The 15,697-nt window shown below is 51.4% G+C and overlaps 1 protein-coding gene across 1 annotated transcript in view; it reads right to left on the bottom strand.

Moving 5' to 3' along the window:
• Positions 1 to 5,889, bottom strand: part of MXRA5 (matrix remodeling associated 5) — a 30,472-nt gene extending 24,583 nt beyond the window's left edge. Inside the window, exons 1-2 of the mRNA XM_036271057.1 lie at positions 5,842 to 5,889; positions 2,884 to 3,099 (exon numbers count right to left, since the gene is read on the bottom strand). Coding sequence (XP_036126950.1) covers positions 2,884 to 3,099; positions 5,842 to 5,888 — 263 coding nt within the window. The 5' untranslated portion in view covers position 5,889. The remainder of the gene's footprint in view (positions 1 to 2,883; positions 3,100 to 5,841) is intronic.
• Positions 5,890 to 15,697: the final 9,808 nt, after the last annotated feature.

The following is a 15,697-nucleotide window of genomic DNA, read 5'->3' as shown; positions in this document are numbered from 1 at the left end:
TCAGACTCAAGGCGAGCTGAGAAGACTCCGAAGGTCACGGAAGGTACAGAGACTGGAAGTGGGGAGACATCTGCCCCAGCACACTGCACCCCGAAGGCGTGGTGCTCAGCAGTGTGGCCAAAGGTTCTCCCCGCCCACGCGCGGGCACCAAGGGGGCCTCGGTGAAGAGAAGGAGCGTGTCTTAGGTCAGAGAAACGCCCCCGTGCGAGGCCCCTGCACACCTGGGTAACACCCCAAAGTCCAGGGCCAGGGCCGAATCACCCTGGAACCTGCCTTCCGCTACCATCTTCTTCATGCTTGCTCTATGAACCATGAGGGAGGTACAGACGGACAGATTTTTCTCAGACGGACAAAAGCCAGGAGAATTGACTGAATGTCACCCGATGGGTGTGGATGGATCCTCTTTGTATCCATGTAAAAACCAGAGGAGCCCCTGGCCGGGTAGCTCAGTGGGTTAGAGCATCCCCCGGATGTGCCAAGGTTGCGGGTTCGATCCCTAGTCAAGGCACAGACAAGGCACAACCCACAGATGCAGACAGAAGACGGACAACACATGGGTGCTTCTCGCTCTCTCTCAAGTCAATAAATAGAAAATGTAGAAAAACAGCAAAGCTAGGCAGAGTCTCCTTCTCACATATGATCGACAGTTCCTGCCTCCATAATGCACGAAAGTGGAGTGTTTTGTTTCTTATCACAAACATTTACAAAGTGCTACCCAGAGGCAGGGAAGACGTCATCGAAACCCGGCCTTTTAAACACGGGCGGAGATACTCAAAGGTCTGCCCGTGAGATACTAAGTGGCCGATTTTAGTGTGCTGGCTCAAACATGTTTGGAAAGCGAATCTTTTTGGAACAGTCTCGGGGCGTCCAAAGAGGGAACCGCAGGACCGGGTCTCCCGGCGCAGTGGGAACCCTAAGAACATCTCTGCGGGGCTAAAAATGGTCGTTGGGGTTTGGCCAATAATTCCTCCGTGCTGGAGAGTTTGGGGTTCTTTCCAGAAAAGACAGATGAGCGCGCCCCAAGCTGTGTCTGCATTGCACGCTGTTCCTATTTTTCCACCCAACACATTCACGACGGCAGCCTTGCTGTCTACGGCAAGACTCGTTTTCAAAACACAGCTCGGTGAGATCACATCCAGGACGCAGGAATGGGGCCCCGGTGCAGGGCGCACAGGAGGCCCCAGGAAAGGGGTCCACTCCCTGCGGATGCGGTGAGGCGACCCTTTGGCTGTCGCTGGTTTCTTTGATCTTGAATAAGACAAAAGTATCTCAGGAGATAATATGCTAAACATGGTTCCTGATAAGTTACAAGACTGTAGAAAGGAAATTCGGCTTTTTCTATCCCTTCCTCCGACGCAGCAAGATGTGGCCCCCAAGAGCGGTCAGCCCTGAGGCTGGATGATCAGACGGGCGTGGTCACAGTGCCCGAGATTGTACCGTGTACACGGTTTAGTGGGGTGCTGCTGGGGGTTCGGGAACGTGCTGGTCTTAGCTGCCCATTCTGTTGGTGGACTTCTGGACTTCATAGTCAAGAAAGGTAAAATGTATGTGTACACATTTATATATATTAATACATCAGGATAGGTATTTATTGATATTTATATATAAGTATATATGTTTATATATAAGTAACTATATATTTATATGTAAGTATATATTTATAGAAGTACATTTATATATAAGTACATATAAATATGTACTTATATAAGTATATATATTTATATATCAGTATAAATATATATACTGATATATAAATATATACTTATATGTAAATAAATAAATATACACTTATATGCAAATATATAAATATATACTTATATGTAAATATATAAATATACACTTATATGCAAATATATAAATATATACTTATATGTAAATATATAAATATACACTTATATGCAAATGTATAAATATATACTTATATGTAAATATATAAATATATATGTATGTGTATATATGTAAATATATAAATATATGTATGTGTATATATATGTAAATATATAAATGTATATGTATGTGTATATATGTAAATATATAAATATATATGTATGTGTGTGCGTTTATATAAATATATATGTATGTGTGCGTATATATAAATAAATAAATAAATAATTCTGTGCACCAAGGTGTAAATTCTTTGTCCGTTGACTCAAGTTTGACTCTACTTTATTAAGATGTCTCAATGGTGAACAGCCATCAAACCCTGAATTGATTTTCTTGCTTTCTAGGTGATCGAAAACAGCTATTCTGTTAAATAAGTCAGAAGAATTGTTTACCAAAAAAATAAATAAATAAATGTACGCGACTTCCTGTCACTCATAGCAACTAACGATGATGTACAAAATACCCCTAACCGATGGGTGTAGAAAATAAAATTTTGAAAGGTGGAAATTCTATCTGGAATGCTTGGCTACCACATCTCCTACATATACTGATGTTTCAAACAGGCAACATCTTACAGAGTTGTTGCATTTCCCCAGAGGCACACACTGGCTTTATCCAGCTGCGTTACAAAGGGTCAGCGAGGTCTGCGTTATTGCTTTTACTCTTCTCTCCGCGTTTCTGAATCTACTTCACATTCGTGCACAGATGTGTGCCCCCTGCGCATTGATACCGACACCCTGTAGTCCCGGGAAACGTGTCTACAGTTGACGTTGGTCATGATGCTTCGTTATTAAACTCTACGAGAGCTGACGGATAACTGCACGTTACTGCCCACGGGCCGGTATTGGGCAGTGTTGAAACATATAAAGGTGCCCCTCATTGCAGAAACAGGGGTGCATAACCCGGACAGAGTGGGCCGGTGCGCACATACGGACAAGGACCGCGAAGTAGACACGCAGGCGAGGGGGCGAGCGAGCTCAGGAAGAAAGCGGTACAAACCCCAGGTTGATTCTCTCCACGTGTTTGGAAATCCCCGCGGGTACAGAAGCCAAGGAGCGAAAGGTGCAGTGGACTTCGGTGGGCACGTAGCAGGCGCACGGGTGCGGACAGGCGAGCGCATCGGGAGGCCGTGCCCAGGTCAGAATCAGCACCACGGAGAGGGCTCGCCAGGGCGCCCAGGGTGGCATCTTGTCCCGGTGCGTGGGCCCTGGCCACCTGTGGGGGAGAAACACACGAAAAGACCCACAGATGCGCTTATTGTCGGGGAGCCTTTCCTGGCGCCCGGCAGGTGTTGTGGGGAGGGCCCAGGACCGCCAGAAGCGTCCTCAGACTCTGAAGGATGCATGTTTACCACGTTTAACCTATTTGAGCCAAAAAGCCAGCCCGAAGTGTCCTTTTGTTAGTGTGAATCCCTGCTTTGGAACATAATCTTAATTCCCGACTTTCCGCGTGGAAATCTCACTGTGGAGAGATCGACAGTATGGGAGAGACAGAGAGATTGACGGCTTGATTGGCGTTTCTATAATAATAAAGTTAATCATCAAAACGGATTGTCAGGGGTCTGCCTTCAAGTGTCATTCGGAGCCATTATATACCGAACGTATTTGAATGAACACCGTCCCAGGACGGCCTTGACTCTCAGGAACATTGGCTCCTTTGAGTGGCCTCCCTGCGCGTTCTGATGGCATCTTCCCAGACCGCTCCTAGAGGCCAGGGCGAAATTCATCCTGTGGTCGGTGGACGTGTTGTCCTGAATTTTTATTTTCTGGGAAGAGCCAAAGCAAAGGGTTGTGGTAATGGAGCGTCCTTTTTGTGGAGTTATTTATTTATTTATTTTTCTCCCAAGGAGAAGCTTTGGGGAAACCTCTGTGAAAACTACCATTAGATACAGAGGGAATGAATTGCCTGATGGAATATGGGCGAGCCAAGGACAGCAGCAAGAATAGATGAGTGTAGAGAGAAGGAAGGAAGGAAGGAAGGAAGGAAGGAAGGAAGGAAGGAAGGAAGGAAGGAAGGAAGGAAGGAAGGAAGAAGGAAGGAGAAGGAAGGAAGGAAGGAAGGAAGGAAGGAAGAAGGAAGGAAGGGAGGGAGGAAGAAGGAAGGAAGGAAGGAAGGAAGGAGGAGGAAGGAAGGAAAGGAGGAAGAAAGGAAGGAAAAAAGAGAAAAAAAGAAGAAACGCAGGAAGGAAGGAAAGAAGGAAGAAGGAGGGAGGGAGGGAAGTAGGAAGGAAGGAAGAGGGAGGGAGGAAGTAAGAGAAAGGGAGGGAGGAAGGAAGGAAAGAATGAAGGTAGGAAGAAAGAGACAGAGGAGGAAGGGATGAAGTAAAGAGAAAGAGGAAAGAAAAAAGAAAGAATGAATGAATGAAAGATAGAAAGAAGGAAGGAAGGAAGGAAGGAAGGGAGAGAGAGAAAGAGAGAAAGGGCGGGAGGGAGGAAGGAAGAAAGGAAGAAATAAAGAGAAAGAAGAAAGAAAGAAAGAAAGAAAGAAGAAAGAAAGAAAGAAAGAGAAAGAAAGAAAGAAAGAAAGAAAGAAAGAAAGAAAGAAAGAAAGAAAGAAAGAAAGAAAGAAAGAAAGAAAGAAAGAAGAAAGAAAGAAAGAAAGAGAAGAGAGATAAACAGGGAATAGCATCAGCTACCTCCCTTGCAGGGCAGTGACCGCATTTTTGCGCCTCGGCCACAGCCTCCCCCTCTGACGTTCTTGTCGCCTGCCCACCGGAGTGTGCATAGAAGCAGTGATTCACTCAGCAGAAGGTGCGACAGAGCAGCGCGTGTGCACCCGCCCCTGCTCTGGGCCAGCGCTCCCCGCTGACAAGTCCGTCTGCGCCCGCGCCCCCGGGCTGGAGGCGCGCACACCGGTCCTTTGGCCTGACCCCAGGGCGTGTTCCCCGAAGCCCCAGCTCGGCTCGCCTCCCAGCTGCTGCGAAAGAGCTGACGCTGCAGACAAGTTTGCAAAAGGCGAGCCGAGGCTCCTCCTCTGCGCTCGGCAACCCGGCGCTCAGCTCGGCGGAGAGGTTTCCTGACGCGGCTGAGCCCAGGCCTCCCGCCCCCGCCTGCGCGCTGGGCTTGCGCTCTGGACTTGGGCCACGGGCATCCCGGCTCGCGCGCTCTGTCCGCAGGCGGCCCAGGCCTGCGCGTCCCTGTGCCTTCCTGTCCTCCGCGGGGACCGAAAGCCTGCGCCACGGGGACCTCGAGGGAGACCGCTCGGAGCCTGCGAGGCCGCGGGTGCTCACTGGCCAAGCTCAGACAGCTGTGCCCGGGGCGCGAGGCGCTGCTCGCTGCACACGCCGGGGGCGAGCAACCTGGAGCGGCCGGGCGCGCAGCCCGGAGAGCCTGGCCAGCTGCCAGCGCCTGCTTGGACGCGCCCCGGCGGCGGCGCGGGGAAATACGACCTTTCCCGGAACGCCGCGCCGGTTGCCCCGCGCGTCCCCTGGGAGCCGGACACCAAAGGCCTCAGATAATGACTTCTCCAGCTTCCGCGTGGCTCGGCTCACGGCGGGCCTGGGGTCTCCCCCTTTCCGGGGGAAGAATAGGAGGAGGAGACGTTTGGCGTCAGGAGCCTGGGGAGTTGGGGAGGAGGCCCAGCTGCTGAGCTTCCCCCACCAACGCAGGGGCGCAGTCGGTTTCATGACGGGATCCCCTTGGTGACTCCCTGAAAACCAGGGATGGAGGGCTGAGAGGTCTCTAGGGGGCGGGAGGGAAGACGGAAGGGAGAAGGGGCGGGTTCCTACGAAACGCACCCTCGGGCCACGTTCCTCAGCCTCTCCCCTGGACGCCAACTGGCCCCTCACGCTCTTAAAATAGTGCCAGGAACAGTTCAGTATGCCTCTTTGCCTTCACGCCCCCTCCCCAAGTCTTTCCTTGGCTGTCCCCCAATTCTCTGCACCCCTTGCTGAAAGAGACAGCGTCGTCGTCCCCCCCGCCCGGTCCCCCGGGAGTCCAGGTTGCTCCAAGACCTCACCTGTCTTTCCGAGGCCGTGACACACGGGAACGATGCGCCCTGCGCATCCACGGGGCCGGAGCGCGCGAGTCACCGCTGGGGGTCCGCCAGAGCCATGCCCGTCCCGGGCCCGGGACGAGGTGACACAGCTTCCCAACGCGGCAGGGCGAGCCGGCGCCCTTTTATTCCCGTCGCCTGGAGGCTTCTCGAGTCCACGCCTCGGCCCACCCCCACCCTGCCCCACCCCGGGGAGACGGGGCGAGGGCCCGAGCCAAGGGACCCTGGCCGCGCGGCGGTGCGCTCAGCCCTCCTCTCGCCTCTTCATTGCGCCTGGTCCTGGGTGGGCGCGCCTCTCCCACTCCCGCGGGAAGAAGGGCAGGCGCCAAACGCGCACGGCTTTGGGAAGGGCTATCCGTGCTCGGAGAGCAAGCCCTCGGACCAGCGGCACAGTGTGCACCCAGAGCGCTTCCCCGCAGCGCTGGAGACGCTTCCTTTCTTTGGGGGGAAGAGAGAAGGAGCAGGGTTTGCAGTCCTGCAGGGGGGTCGAAGTTGCCTCGGAGCCCGTGTGCAGACGGGAGCCGGCTGCGCCCCGCCAGCCAGCGTCCCCCGAGCTGCCGGCCAGGCTGCAACGTGAGACCCACGGCCACGCCCTCCCGCCTCTCCTGTTGCTCCTGGCTGCCGGCTTCCCTCCCGCGGCCAGAGCATCCCGCCAAAAAGGTGGGACTTCTCGGCTCAGCTTGGAGCGCCCGCGGGGGTGGGCCGAGCGGGGAGCTCCGGGGAGCCGGATGGCAGGAGCTGGGGGAGGAGAGGGGCTTGGAAACAGAGGCTGGAGAGGATGGCGCGCTCCGAGCCAAGAAGGGGAGAGACGAGGAGGAGGTCCCGGGTCTTCAAGGAGGAATCAAGCCTGAGAGAAGTTGGGAGGGGTCAGGTGGGGACAGTCATCAGCAGGGCCCACGTGGGTCTCAAGGACAAAGCCACTGTGGAGAGGAATAACAAGGGTGTCCAAGCAGCCACATCCAGGAAAGTCCACTGCAGGGGTTCTGATCCCCTCCGCTGCCCACCCGAGACTCTGCCACAGGCTTTCAGACGTGGCCCTGAATGAGCCCCCAGGAGCCGTTCTGATGCATGGAGTAGGACTGCCTTCCTTTCTGCGGCGGAGTGTCCGGGGTCACCTCGCTGGCCCTCCCCAGGGTGCCATTCCCAGTGCCCACCACCAATAGGTGTCTGTTCATAAACAAGTCACTTCTGTTCTGCTCCAGCTTTTGTGTTCAATCACCTGTGCTGATGTGTCTCCAGGAAGTACGCTTAGGTGTCCTTTCTTGGAACGCCCAAAGCCACTGATATATTTAAAACCCAAACAAAAACACATGTCCCAGAATATCCCCTTGGGCATCCACCTACTCAACTAAACTGGGAAACCGAGTCTTCCTCCCCCACATGTCTCATCTTGAGGAATTTGAGGGGAACTGCCCACCAGTCTAGGAGATTCTGGCTCCTGAGAATAGTGGGATCCCAGAGTCCCCCCTTTTTGCTGCCACAGTGTGGGTACGTATGTCTCGGCTTCTGCCAGCCTCGTCCTCCTCCAGTTCTTTCTCTGCTCGGCCTCCAGGGGGTCAGCAAAGCTCGGAGGGCGCCGTCAGGCCCGGAACATGTTCTGACGTTGTCTGTGGTGGCCTGTGCCATGCGGGTGTCTTCCCAGCTGGTCCCTGGGATGAGTCTGTAGACAAGCTTGGCTTTGAAAATCGGGTAGCAAGTTCCTCCTCCGTGTCCTCCTGTTCCTCTCCCTCCTTTTCCTCTCGTCCATCTCTCCCTTCCCTTCATCCTGCTCCATCTCCTCCTCCTCCTCTTTCTCGTCCTCCTCAGTCTCGGTCCCCTCCCTCTTTCTTCTTCTTCTTCTTCTTCTTCTTCTTCTTCTTCTTCTTCTTCTTCTTCTTCTTCGTGTTCTTCTTCGTGTTCTTGTTCTTCTTCTTGTTCTTCTTGTTCTTCTTCGTGTTCTTCTTGTTGTTGTTCTTGTTGTTGTCCTTGTTCTTTGTCTTCGTCTTCTTCGTCTTCTTCTCCTCCTCCTCCTCCTCCTTCTCTCCTCCTCCTTCTCCTTCTCCTCCTTCTCCTCCTCCTTCTTCTTCTTCTTCTTCTTGTTCTTCTTCTTGTTCTTCTTCTTGTTCTTCTTCCTCTTCTTGTTCTTCTTCTTCGTGTTCTTCTTCTTGTTGTTCTTCTTGTTCTTTGTCTTCTTCATCTTCTCCTCCTCCTTCTTTCCTCCTCCTCCTTCTTCTCCTCCTCCTTCTCCTCCTCCTCCTTCTCCTCCTCCTTTCTTCTCCTTCTTTCTCTCTTCTCCTCTCTTCTTCTTCTCTCCTCCTCCTCCTTCTTTCTCTTCTTCTCCTCCTTCTTCTCCTCCTTCTTCTCCTTCTCCTTCTTCTTCTTCTCCTGCTCCTCCTCCTTCTCCTCTTCCTTCTCCTCCTCCTTCTTGTCCTCCTCCTTCTCCTTCTCCTCCTCCTCCTCCTCCTTCTTCTTCTTCCTCCTCCTCTTCCACCTCCTCCTCATACTCCTCCTTCTACTCTTTTTTCTCCTTCACCTCCTTCACCTTCTTCCTCCTCTTCTGCCCACGCATGTTCTCACCTTGAGGTATTTGTTTTAGTCCATCCTTTGCCCCTGCACGAATGTTGCTTGGTAACGTCCTCCTCACCCTCCACCGCGTCGCGTCCCCCGACATTCCTGCCCAATCCACGTGGCCCTTTACTTGTATTGTAGCTGATGACTTACCTTTTTCTAATCATATGCTAACCTTTCGAAGCCTGAACACTGACACAGAACTTCGCATACAGTAGGTGCTCAATGAAATGCCTGACTAGAGGGAGGAATGAAGTCCACTTCTGCTGAGAAATGTGTACAAAGAGCCACAGCCCACAGCGTCCACGAGAAGCCATGCAGCTAGGGTTAACAGATTCACAGCGGGGTAATTCTATTTTAAAAAATCAGTATTTTGGTGTTTTTCATTCTTGTGTCACATTGGCCTGCCTGCCCTGCCTGCTTCCTGGGGGTCAGCTGCAGAGGTAAAAGCTGTGTTTCGCTGGTGGTGGATCCCCAGCCGCACCCACAAAGGTCCTTGACCAGGGAAGCGTCTCATTCCACGTTGGTTGAATAAATGCACCTGTTTGCCCCTAGTTCCACCAGCTCAATGTTGAGAAAGGCTGAGAGAGTGAACTTGTTGAGAAAGGCCAACTAGTTAGGATCGTCTCTAGCTACCGGGTCATGGGCTTGGAGCAAAGGTGCAACATGGACCTCAGCATGGACACGAAGCTGGACCCCGCCTCGTACCCCAACGCCATGCGCTGTGACGGATCGTAGCCTGCACCTTGGGATGCTTTTCAGCCACTGCTTTTTAACAGTCTTAATTTTTAACAGCCTCTCTCTTCCAGATGCAGGATTTTGATGATACGCAATGGACTGAATTGCATTCTCTCAAAGGCGGCCTGACCCCACCCGACCCCAAGGTGATGGTGTTCCGAGGCAGGAACTTCGGGGAGGTGATGAGGGTTAGATGAAGTCATGAGGCTGAGTCCCTCATGAATGAGATTAGTGGCCTTATAACCGAGACCCTAGAGAGCGTCTTCTTAGCTTCCACCTTGTAAAGACACGGCGAGAAGGTTTTCACCAGACTCTGACTATGCCGGTGCCTTAACCTTGAATGCCCAGCCTCCAGAACCGTGAGAAATAAATATCTCTAGTCCAACCCCTCCCCCCGGCCCCAGTCTGTGGTGCTTGGTTATAGCCGCCCAACGTAAGACAGTGTACTTCATCCTCAACGCTTGCCTATTACGGTCTTGGACCGACAAAGACATGCTAGTGTAGTGTATATACTACAGACCCAACAGGACCATGGATCTGTGTAAGAACTCTTGCCCACCAAGACGCCCCTATGGCAGACTCAAAGTGTGCAGTCTTTTATTTTTAGTTTTATTTTGTTTTGTGGTGCGTGCCCCTAGTGGGAACCGAACCCGGCACTCTCTGGTCCGCAGTCAGGGCAGTCTATCCATGGAACAGCATGGCTGAGATGCATCTGCTCTTGAAGTTCAACTATCTCAACGTGTGCATTCAGAAGGAAGTCTTTTTCTTTTTTTTCCCCCAATGTTTTTATTTATTGATTGATTTTAGAGAGAGAGGAAGGTAGCGGGAGAGAGAGAAACATGGATGAGAGAGAACATCCCCTGGCCGCCTCCTGCACGCTCCCCACTGGGGATCAAGTCCACAACCTGGGCATGTGCCCTGATCTGGAATCGAATCGGTGACCTCTTGGTGCAGGGTCGATGCTCAACCACTGAGCCACACCGGCCTGACCAGACAGAAATATTAACAAGGTTTGCCGGGTCAGTGCCCAGCGTCCCTCTCCTGCCCTTGACCAGACATACCTGGAGGATCACGGAGTTAATGACACCTCAGCACCCAGAAGTCAGGACCCCCAGATCCTCTTTCCTGAGCAGAGGGAATGACCTGCTTACACTAACCACAGAGCAACTGCTTATCCAATCAGTCAGCTGGGACCGAGTCTGCCCCTCCCCCGCCTGCTGGTTTTTTGTTTGTTTATTCATTAGTTTTTCTGCCTGGGTGGCCGAGAATACACTATTCACTGTCCTTAAAATAAGCCTTTTCTTTTTCTTTCTTTATTGTGGACACTATTGCAGATACTCCCATTCTCTCAGATTTTACCTCCCTCTGGCCATCCCCACACTATTGTCTGTGTCCACAGGCTATAAATATATGTTTTTTGGCTAATCCCTTCACCCTCTTTCATCCAGTCTTCTGCAAACTCATCCCCTCTGACCACCGTCAGTCTGTCCCATGTGTCCATGCCTCTGTTTCTACGTCGTTGACCAGTTTATTTTGTCCATTAAGTTACACATAGCACTGAGATTGTCTTTCCCTGACTGACTTATTTCACTTAACATAATACTTTCTAGGTCCCCCCAAGCTGTCACAAACGGTAAGATTTCCTCCTTTTGTACAGCTGCATAGTATTCCACTGTGGAAATGGACCATGGCTTTTTTTGTTTTCTCCAATGTGAAATGATTTCTCCCACCACCCCCCCCCCACAACCATTGCGACATCAGGGAGCAGACAGTATTATCTGTGGTGAATACAGGATCTGATTTCCTCCTTTTGTACAGCTGCATAGTATTCCACTGTGGAAATGGACCATGGCTTTTTTTGTTTTCTCCAATGTGAAATGATTTCTCCCACCCACCCCCCCACGACCATTGCGACATCAGGGAGCAGACAGTATTATCTGTGGTGAACACAGGATCTGATTTCCTCCTTTTGTACAGCTGCATAGTATTCCACTGTGGAAATGGACCATGGCTTTTTTTTGTTTTCTCCAATGTGAAATGATTTCTCCCACCCCGTTCACAACCATTGCGACATCAGGGAGCAGACAGTATTATCTGTGGTGAATACAGGATCTGATTTCCTCCTTTTGTACAGCTGCATAGTATTCCACTGTGGAAATGGACCATGGCTTTTTTCTTTTTTCTCCAATGTGAAATGATTTCTCCCACCCCCCTCACAACCATTGCGACATCAGGGAGCAGACAGTATTATCTGTGGTGAACACAGGATCTGATTTCCTTCTTTTGTACAGCTGCATAGTATTCCACTGTGGAAATGGACCATGGCTTTTTTTTTTCTTCTCCAATGTGAAATGATTTCTCCCCCCCCCCCCACAACCATTGCGACATCAGGGAGCAGACAGTATTATCTGTGGTGAACACAGGATCTGGTGAACCAACACGCAGTTATTTTTACTAAATACTTGTGGCTTTCATTCTTTTGTCCATGTTTTCCCCAACTCAGGCTCTCTGGGGATACATTGTCTGCTTCTTCCAGCAGCTGCAGTTTCTAGGGCTTCTGACTCCTCAAGGAGAGGTGAGTATTCCGAGGGACCCCGTGGGTGTCCACGGAATTACGAGGCCCTTTGCTTCGTGGGGATTGTAAGTGTTCCTTCTGAGGGGCCCCCTGTTGTCCAGCCTGCGCGATCGGAGGGGCGGGGGGCGGGGACGCCCGCCCTTGAATATTCCAGAATGACTGGAGAGAGAAGGGAAAAGCATCAACACAGGAAATGTCGGCGTCCAAGACTCGAAAATCCCCGGGGAGATTTGTTTGCTCGAGGGGCTGTATCTTGATTTGAGCAGAAACAGACTTTCAGGAACGTTCCACCGTCTGTCTGGGGAAAACACTGAACGGCCACAGAGGCTACTGCAACGTCTCGGCGAACGAGGGGGTGTTTTTGTGCTCGCTTCTGCCTGCACACCAGTCGGTCCACGTCTCCCGATCCTCTGTGTGTCCCCAGACGCGTTCAGATTTTGTTGTCCGTGTATTTTAAACGTTGTGGATGGCTCACGAGGTAACTCGGGTTGGCGCTCGCGTTAGCTACGTCAACTTTTGAAACTCAGGGTCATACAGGGTGATTGTATTTGTGACTCTTCACCCTGAGGGTCGAAGTTTGAAAAGCGGCAAATTGTTATGTATTTTTATTTTATTTTTTTGCAGATAATCCAACAATTTTATTCAAAGTACAAGAGCAAACCATTCCGATGTTTAATCAAGGGAGTGATAAAATACAGGGTAGCTTTCGAAATGGACTCTGGCTGTGTTGAGAATCGATGGGAAAGAAATAGTCAAACGTGAACTAAGAAAGTCTAAAGAGCTTAACAGCTCTAATCGATGCTCCGCAAATGGTGACTTGAAATGACTGTTGTACATTATATCACTACTGTATCATGAAAGGCAAAAATAATTGTGAGTTGGCAATGCCAGGATAGCGTCGGTTTTATTACTTGCTGGAGGGCTGTCCATCTTTTAAAAATGTAGATCACTTCTAAGACTCAGTTTTCCCCATCGAACAATACGAAATGGAGTTACATCTTATCTTTGATGGCATTTTACAGTCTTTGTCAGGAACACAGCAGTCCTGCGAAGCTGGTTTGCCTGTGTTCTGTATTCTGGGTGTCGCTGGGGATGCGTAGCTGCTCGTTCAAATGAGTGCAGCTCAGGACCTAACGCTTCAGGTCCTTCTAAAAGAGCTCCTTACATGGATCCCACTTTTACGCTTTCAGAGCAACTCAAAGACCACATTTTAGCAAAAAAAAAAAAAAAATAGTCACTGGTATAAAAAAAATCCAACTAGAAAGTGTCAAGTGTGTGTTTCCAAAGGTGACTGCTCTGCACTATACCGCCCCAAACAAATTCCTCAGATATATACGACGTGTACAATATAATCCATACCAGATATGTACACAGTTTCATTTAAATTCATTGCGTATAAAGACGGCACCTGAAGTTTATTTAGATCGTGTCACTTTCGTACGCGATCAGGAAAAATATAGCCGGTGACGCGAGAGCGCGTCTGCGTCCAGTGGCCGGTCGACGACGTGTTGAAACGGAAAAAATTCCTTCTGCAAAGTCGGGTGCAGAAAACGACGCTGGGACTGAAGGGCAGTGACCGAGAGAAGAACTGGGGTGCACAGACGTGAACCTCGTCTGAGCCACTGCGGGAGACATGCTGGAGGGGGTTTCTGGGTACAATGGAAGCGATCCATGCGTCGTGGCCTGTTATCTGAGCCGGGAGTGTGTATGACAAACAAGGTCACAGACATGGGCTTCTCCGCTCAAAGTGTCCACCTCCCAAGGGGTAGAGAACCGAGGGCAGGGGACCGCGTGGAACGCCCCTCCCTGAGCCCCCGTAGCGCACAGGCCGGCGAGAAAAGGAGGTGTCGGTCCCTTCAAAGACCTCGGCTCAGGAAGGGGACTTGGAGGACACAGACACCCGGCTTGCTTTTCACGCTAAAAACCGCTCAAGATCTCTGTGCCCACGTGAACGCGTTCGCTTCGGAAGCGTGTCCTCGGAAAGGTGTATCGTGACCATCCGCTCCGGAGTCAGACCTTTTTTATTTTATGTTTATTTTGGCTGCATTGTGTTTGGTGTCGCAAGCCACTCCGGGAACCCACAGGAAACTGGTCACAAACGTCCACTTCGGGGCTCTGAACCCTGGGGACACCCAGCTTGTCAGTGGGTCTCAAAAACAAAGACCCTGGGGGCATCCGTCTTCCCTCTGGGTCCCTTCAGGGACCCCAGGTAGGACATTTATACTCTGGGCCATTGCTCTTTATGGAAGTAGAACGAGAGGCCTCGTAAGGCGACGAGGTGACTTAGAAAGACAGTTCGTGTCCTTGAAAGAGACCAGCTGGAATCACGTCCCGTGTCCGCTGACCTTCGAGTCCCCTGCTCCTCGGGGAGGAGAAGCTCCCGCATGTCCCTGGGGGTAAGTGCAGGCGTGTGTGTGAGCGGGACGGCGGGGACAGTCACCGAGACCCGAGAGCAATGCCCAGAAGGATCCCCGTGCTTGGCCATGTGCTGCGTGAACATGTGGGCAGAACGTGTTGCTGAATCGAAGGGCAGAGATAACACATGACCCCGCGTCATTGGGAGCAGCTGAGACGTCAGTAAAGCTCCTACCCCTGGTGCGGTTGGTCTCACGGGAAGAAAACGACAAAGACAAGATGAAGTAGAAACTCCCTTCAAATGTTCATATTATTGGATGAGTGTCCTGGGGCTGGTGGAACAAATAACCACCGACTGGGAGTTTAAAAGAAGAGACATTCACGGTCCCCGTCCTGGGGACCAGACGTCTGAGACGGGGTGTCCAGGGCCGCGCTCCCTCCGAGGCTCCAGGGAGGGTCCTTCCGGCCTCTTCCGGCTCCTGGGCTCCAGGCGTCCCTGGGCGGGGGGGCCCGTCCCTCCCGTCTCTCCTCCATCCCCACGGGGCTTCTCCTCTGTGTCTGCGTCTCCTCTTCTGTCTCTTCCAAGGACCTGTCATTGGACGGAGGCCCCCCTGACCCAGGACGGCCTCCGCTCAGGTCCTTCACGAACCCCGTCTGCAGAGACCCCGTTTCCAGATAAAGTCCCTTCCACAGATACCACGAGTTGAGAATTGTATATACCATTTGGGAGACAAAATTCAACCCGGAAGATCTTGCTCCTTTTTTCTTTCCATCCAGACTCTCACCCCTGATCCTCACTTCTTCTGCTGTGCACCAGGAACACCTGCTCAGAGGACACCACCGTCTGCAGGCCACAGGCCTCTGCACAGGACCCCACGGCCCGCCCATCTCTGTGCTGTCTGGCTTCTTATGAACGAAGGTGTCCTGATGGCCAGGACTGACAGACAGCCCTGCCTGCTCCTTCACTGTAGCCCCGAGAGACAGGTTTCAGACTTCTGACAGGCAGGAAGGCGGGAATGACAAGTTTGCATGAAGCCATGGTGGGTGTTACAGCATCAAAAATGAACTCACACCAGGCTCTGTTAGAATATGTCATACCCAGGACCTTCATCGTCCTCCTTGTCTCCACCCTTCCCTCGTATTCTCATTCCAGAACATTTTCGTCATCCCCGTTCAGCTGTCACCCCTCACTCTTCCCTCTTTGTCCCCAGGTCCCGACAGCCACCAATCTGCTTTCTGTCTCTGGGACTCACCTTTTTGGAATCAATAGAATATGTGACCTTGTGTGTCTGGCTTCTGTCACGGAGGATGGTGTGTTCCAGGTGCCATAGCTTCACTCCTGTTCATGGCTGTGTAATATTCCACCTTGGGAATGGACCCCATTGTGTTTATTTATTCATCCATGAGTGGCTGGGTAAAATTAAGCGTCATGGTTTCTAGAACAGAGACAAAAATCTCCGGCTCTATTTTGAACCTATAGAAGCAGTCATGACCTCTGCAGGTCAAGAAGTGACCACCTGTGACTGTTCTGCACACCTAAGAACAGAGAGGCCACCGTGGCTCTTATGATCATTTTGCCCTGTGTTTTATTCTCTTCCAGTTTTT

The sequence above is a fragment of the Molossus molossus genome, unplaced genomic scaffold, assembly GCF_014108415.1.
Source record: "Molossus molossus isolate mMolMol1 unplaced genomic scaffold, mMolMol1.p scaffold_m16_p_2, whole genome shotgun sequence".
NCBI lineage: Eukaryota > Metazoa > Chordata > Mammalia > Chiroptera > Molossidae > Molossus > Molossus molossus.
The sequence above is the reverse complement of the archived record's forward strand: the minus strand, read 5'-3'. Positions and strand labels throughout refer to the sequence as shown.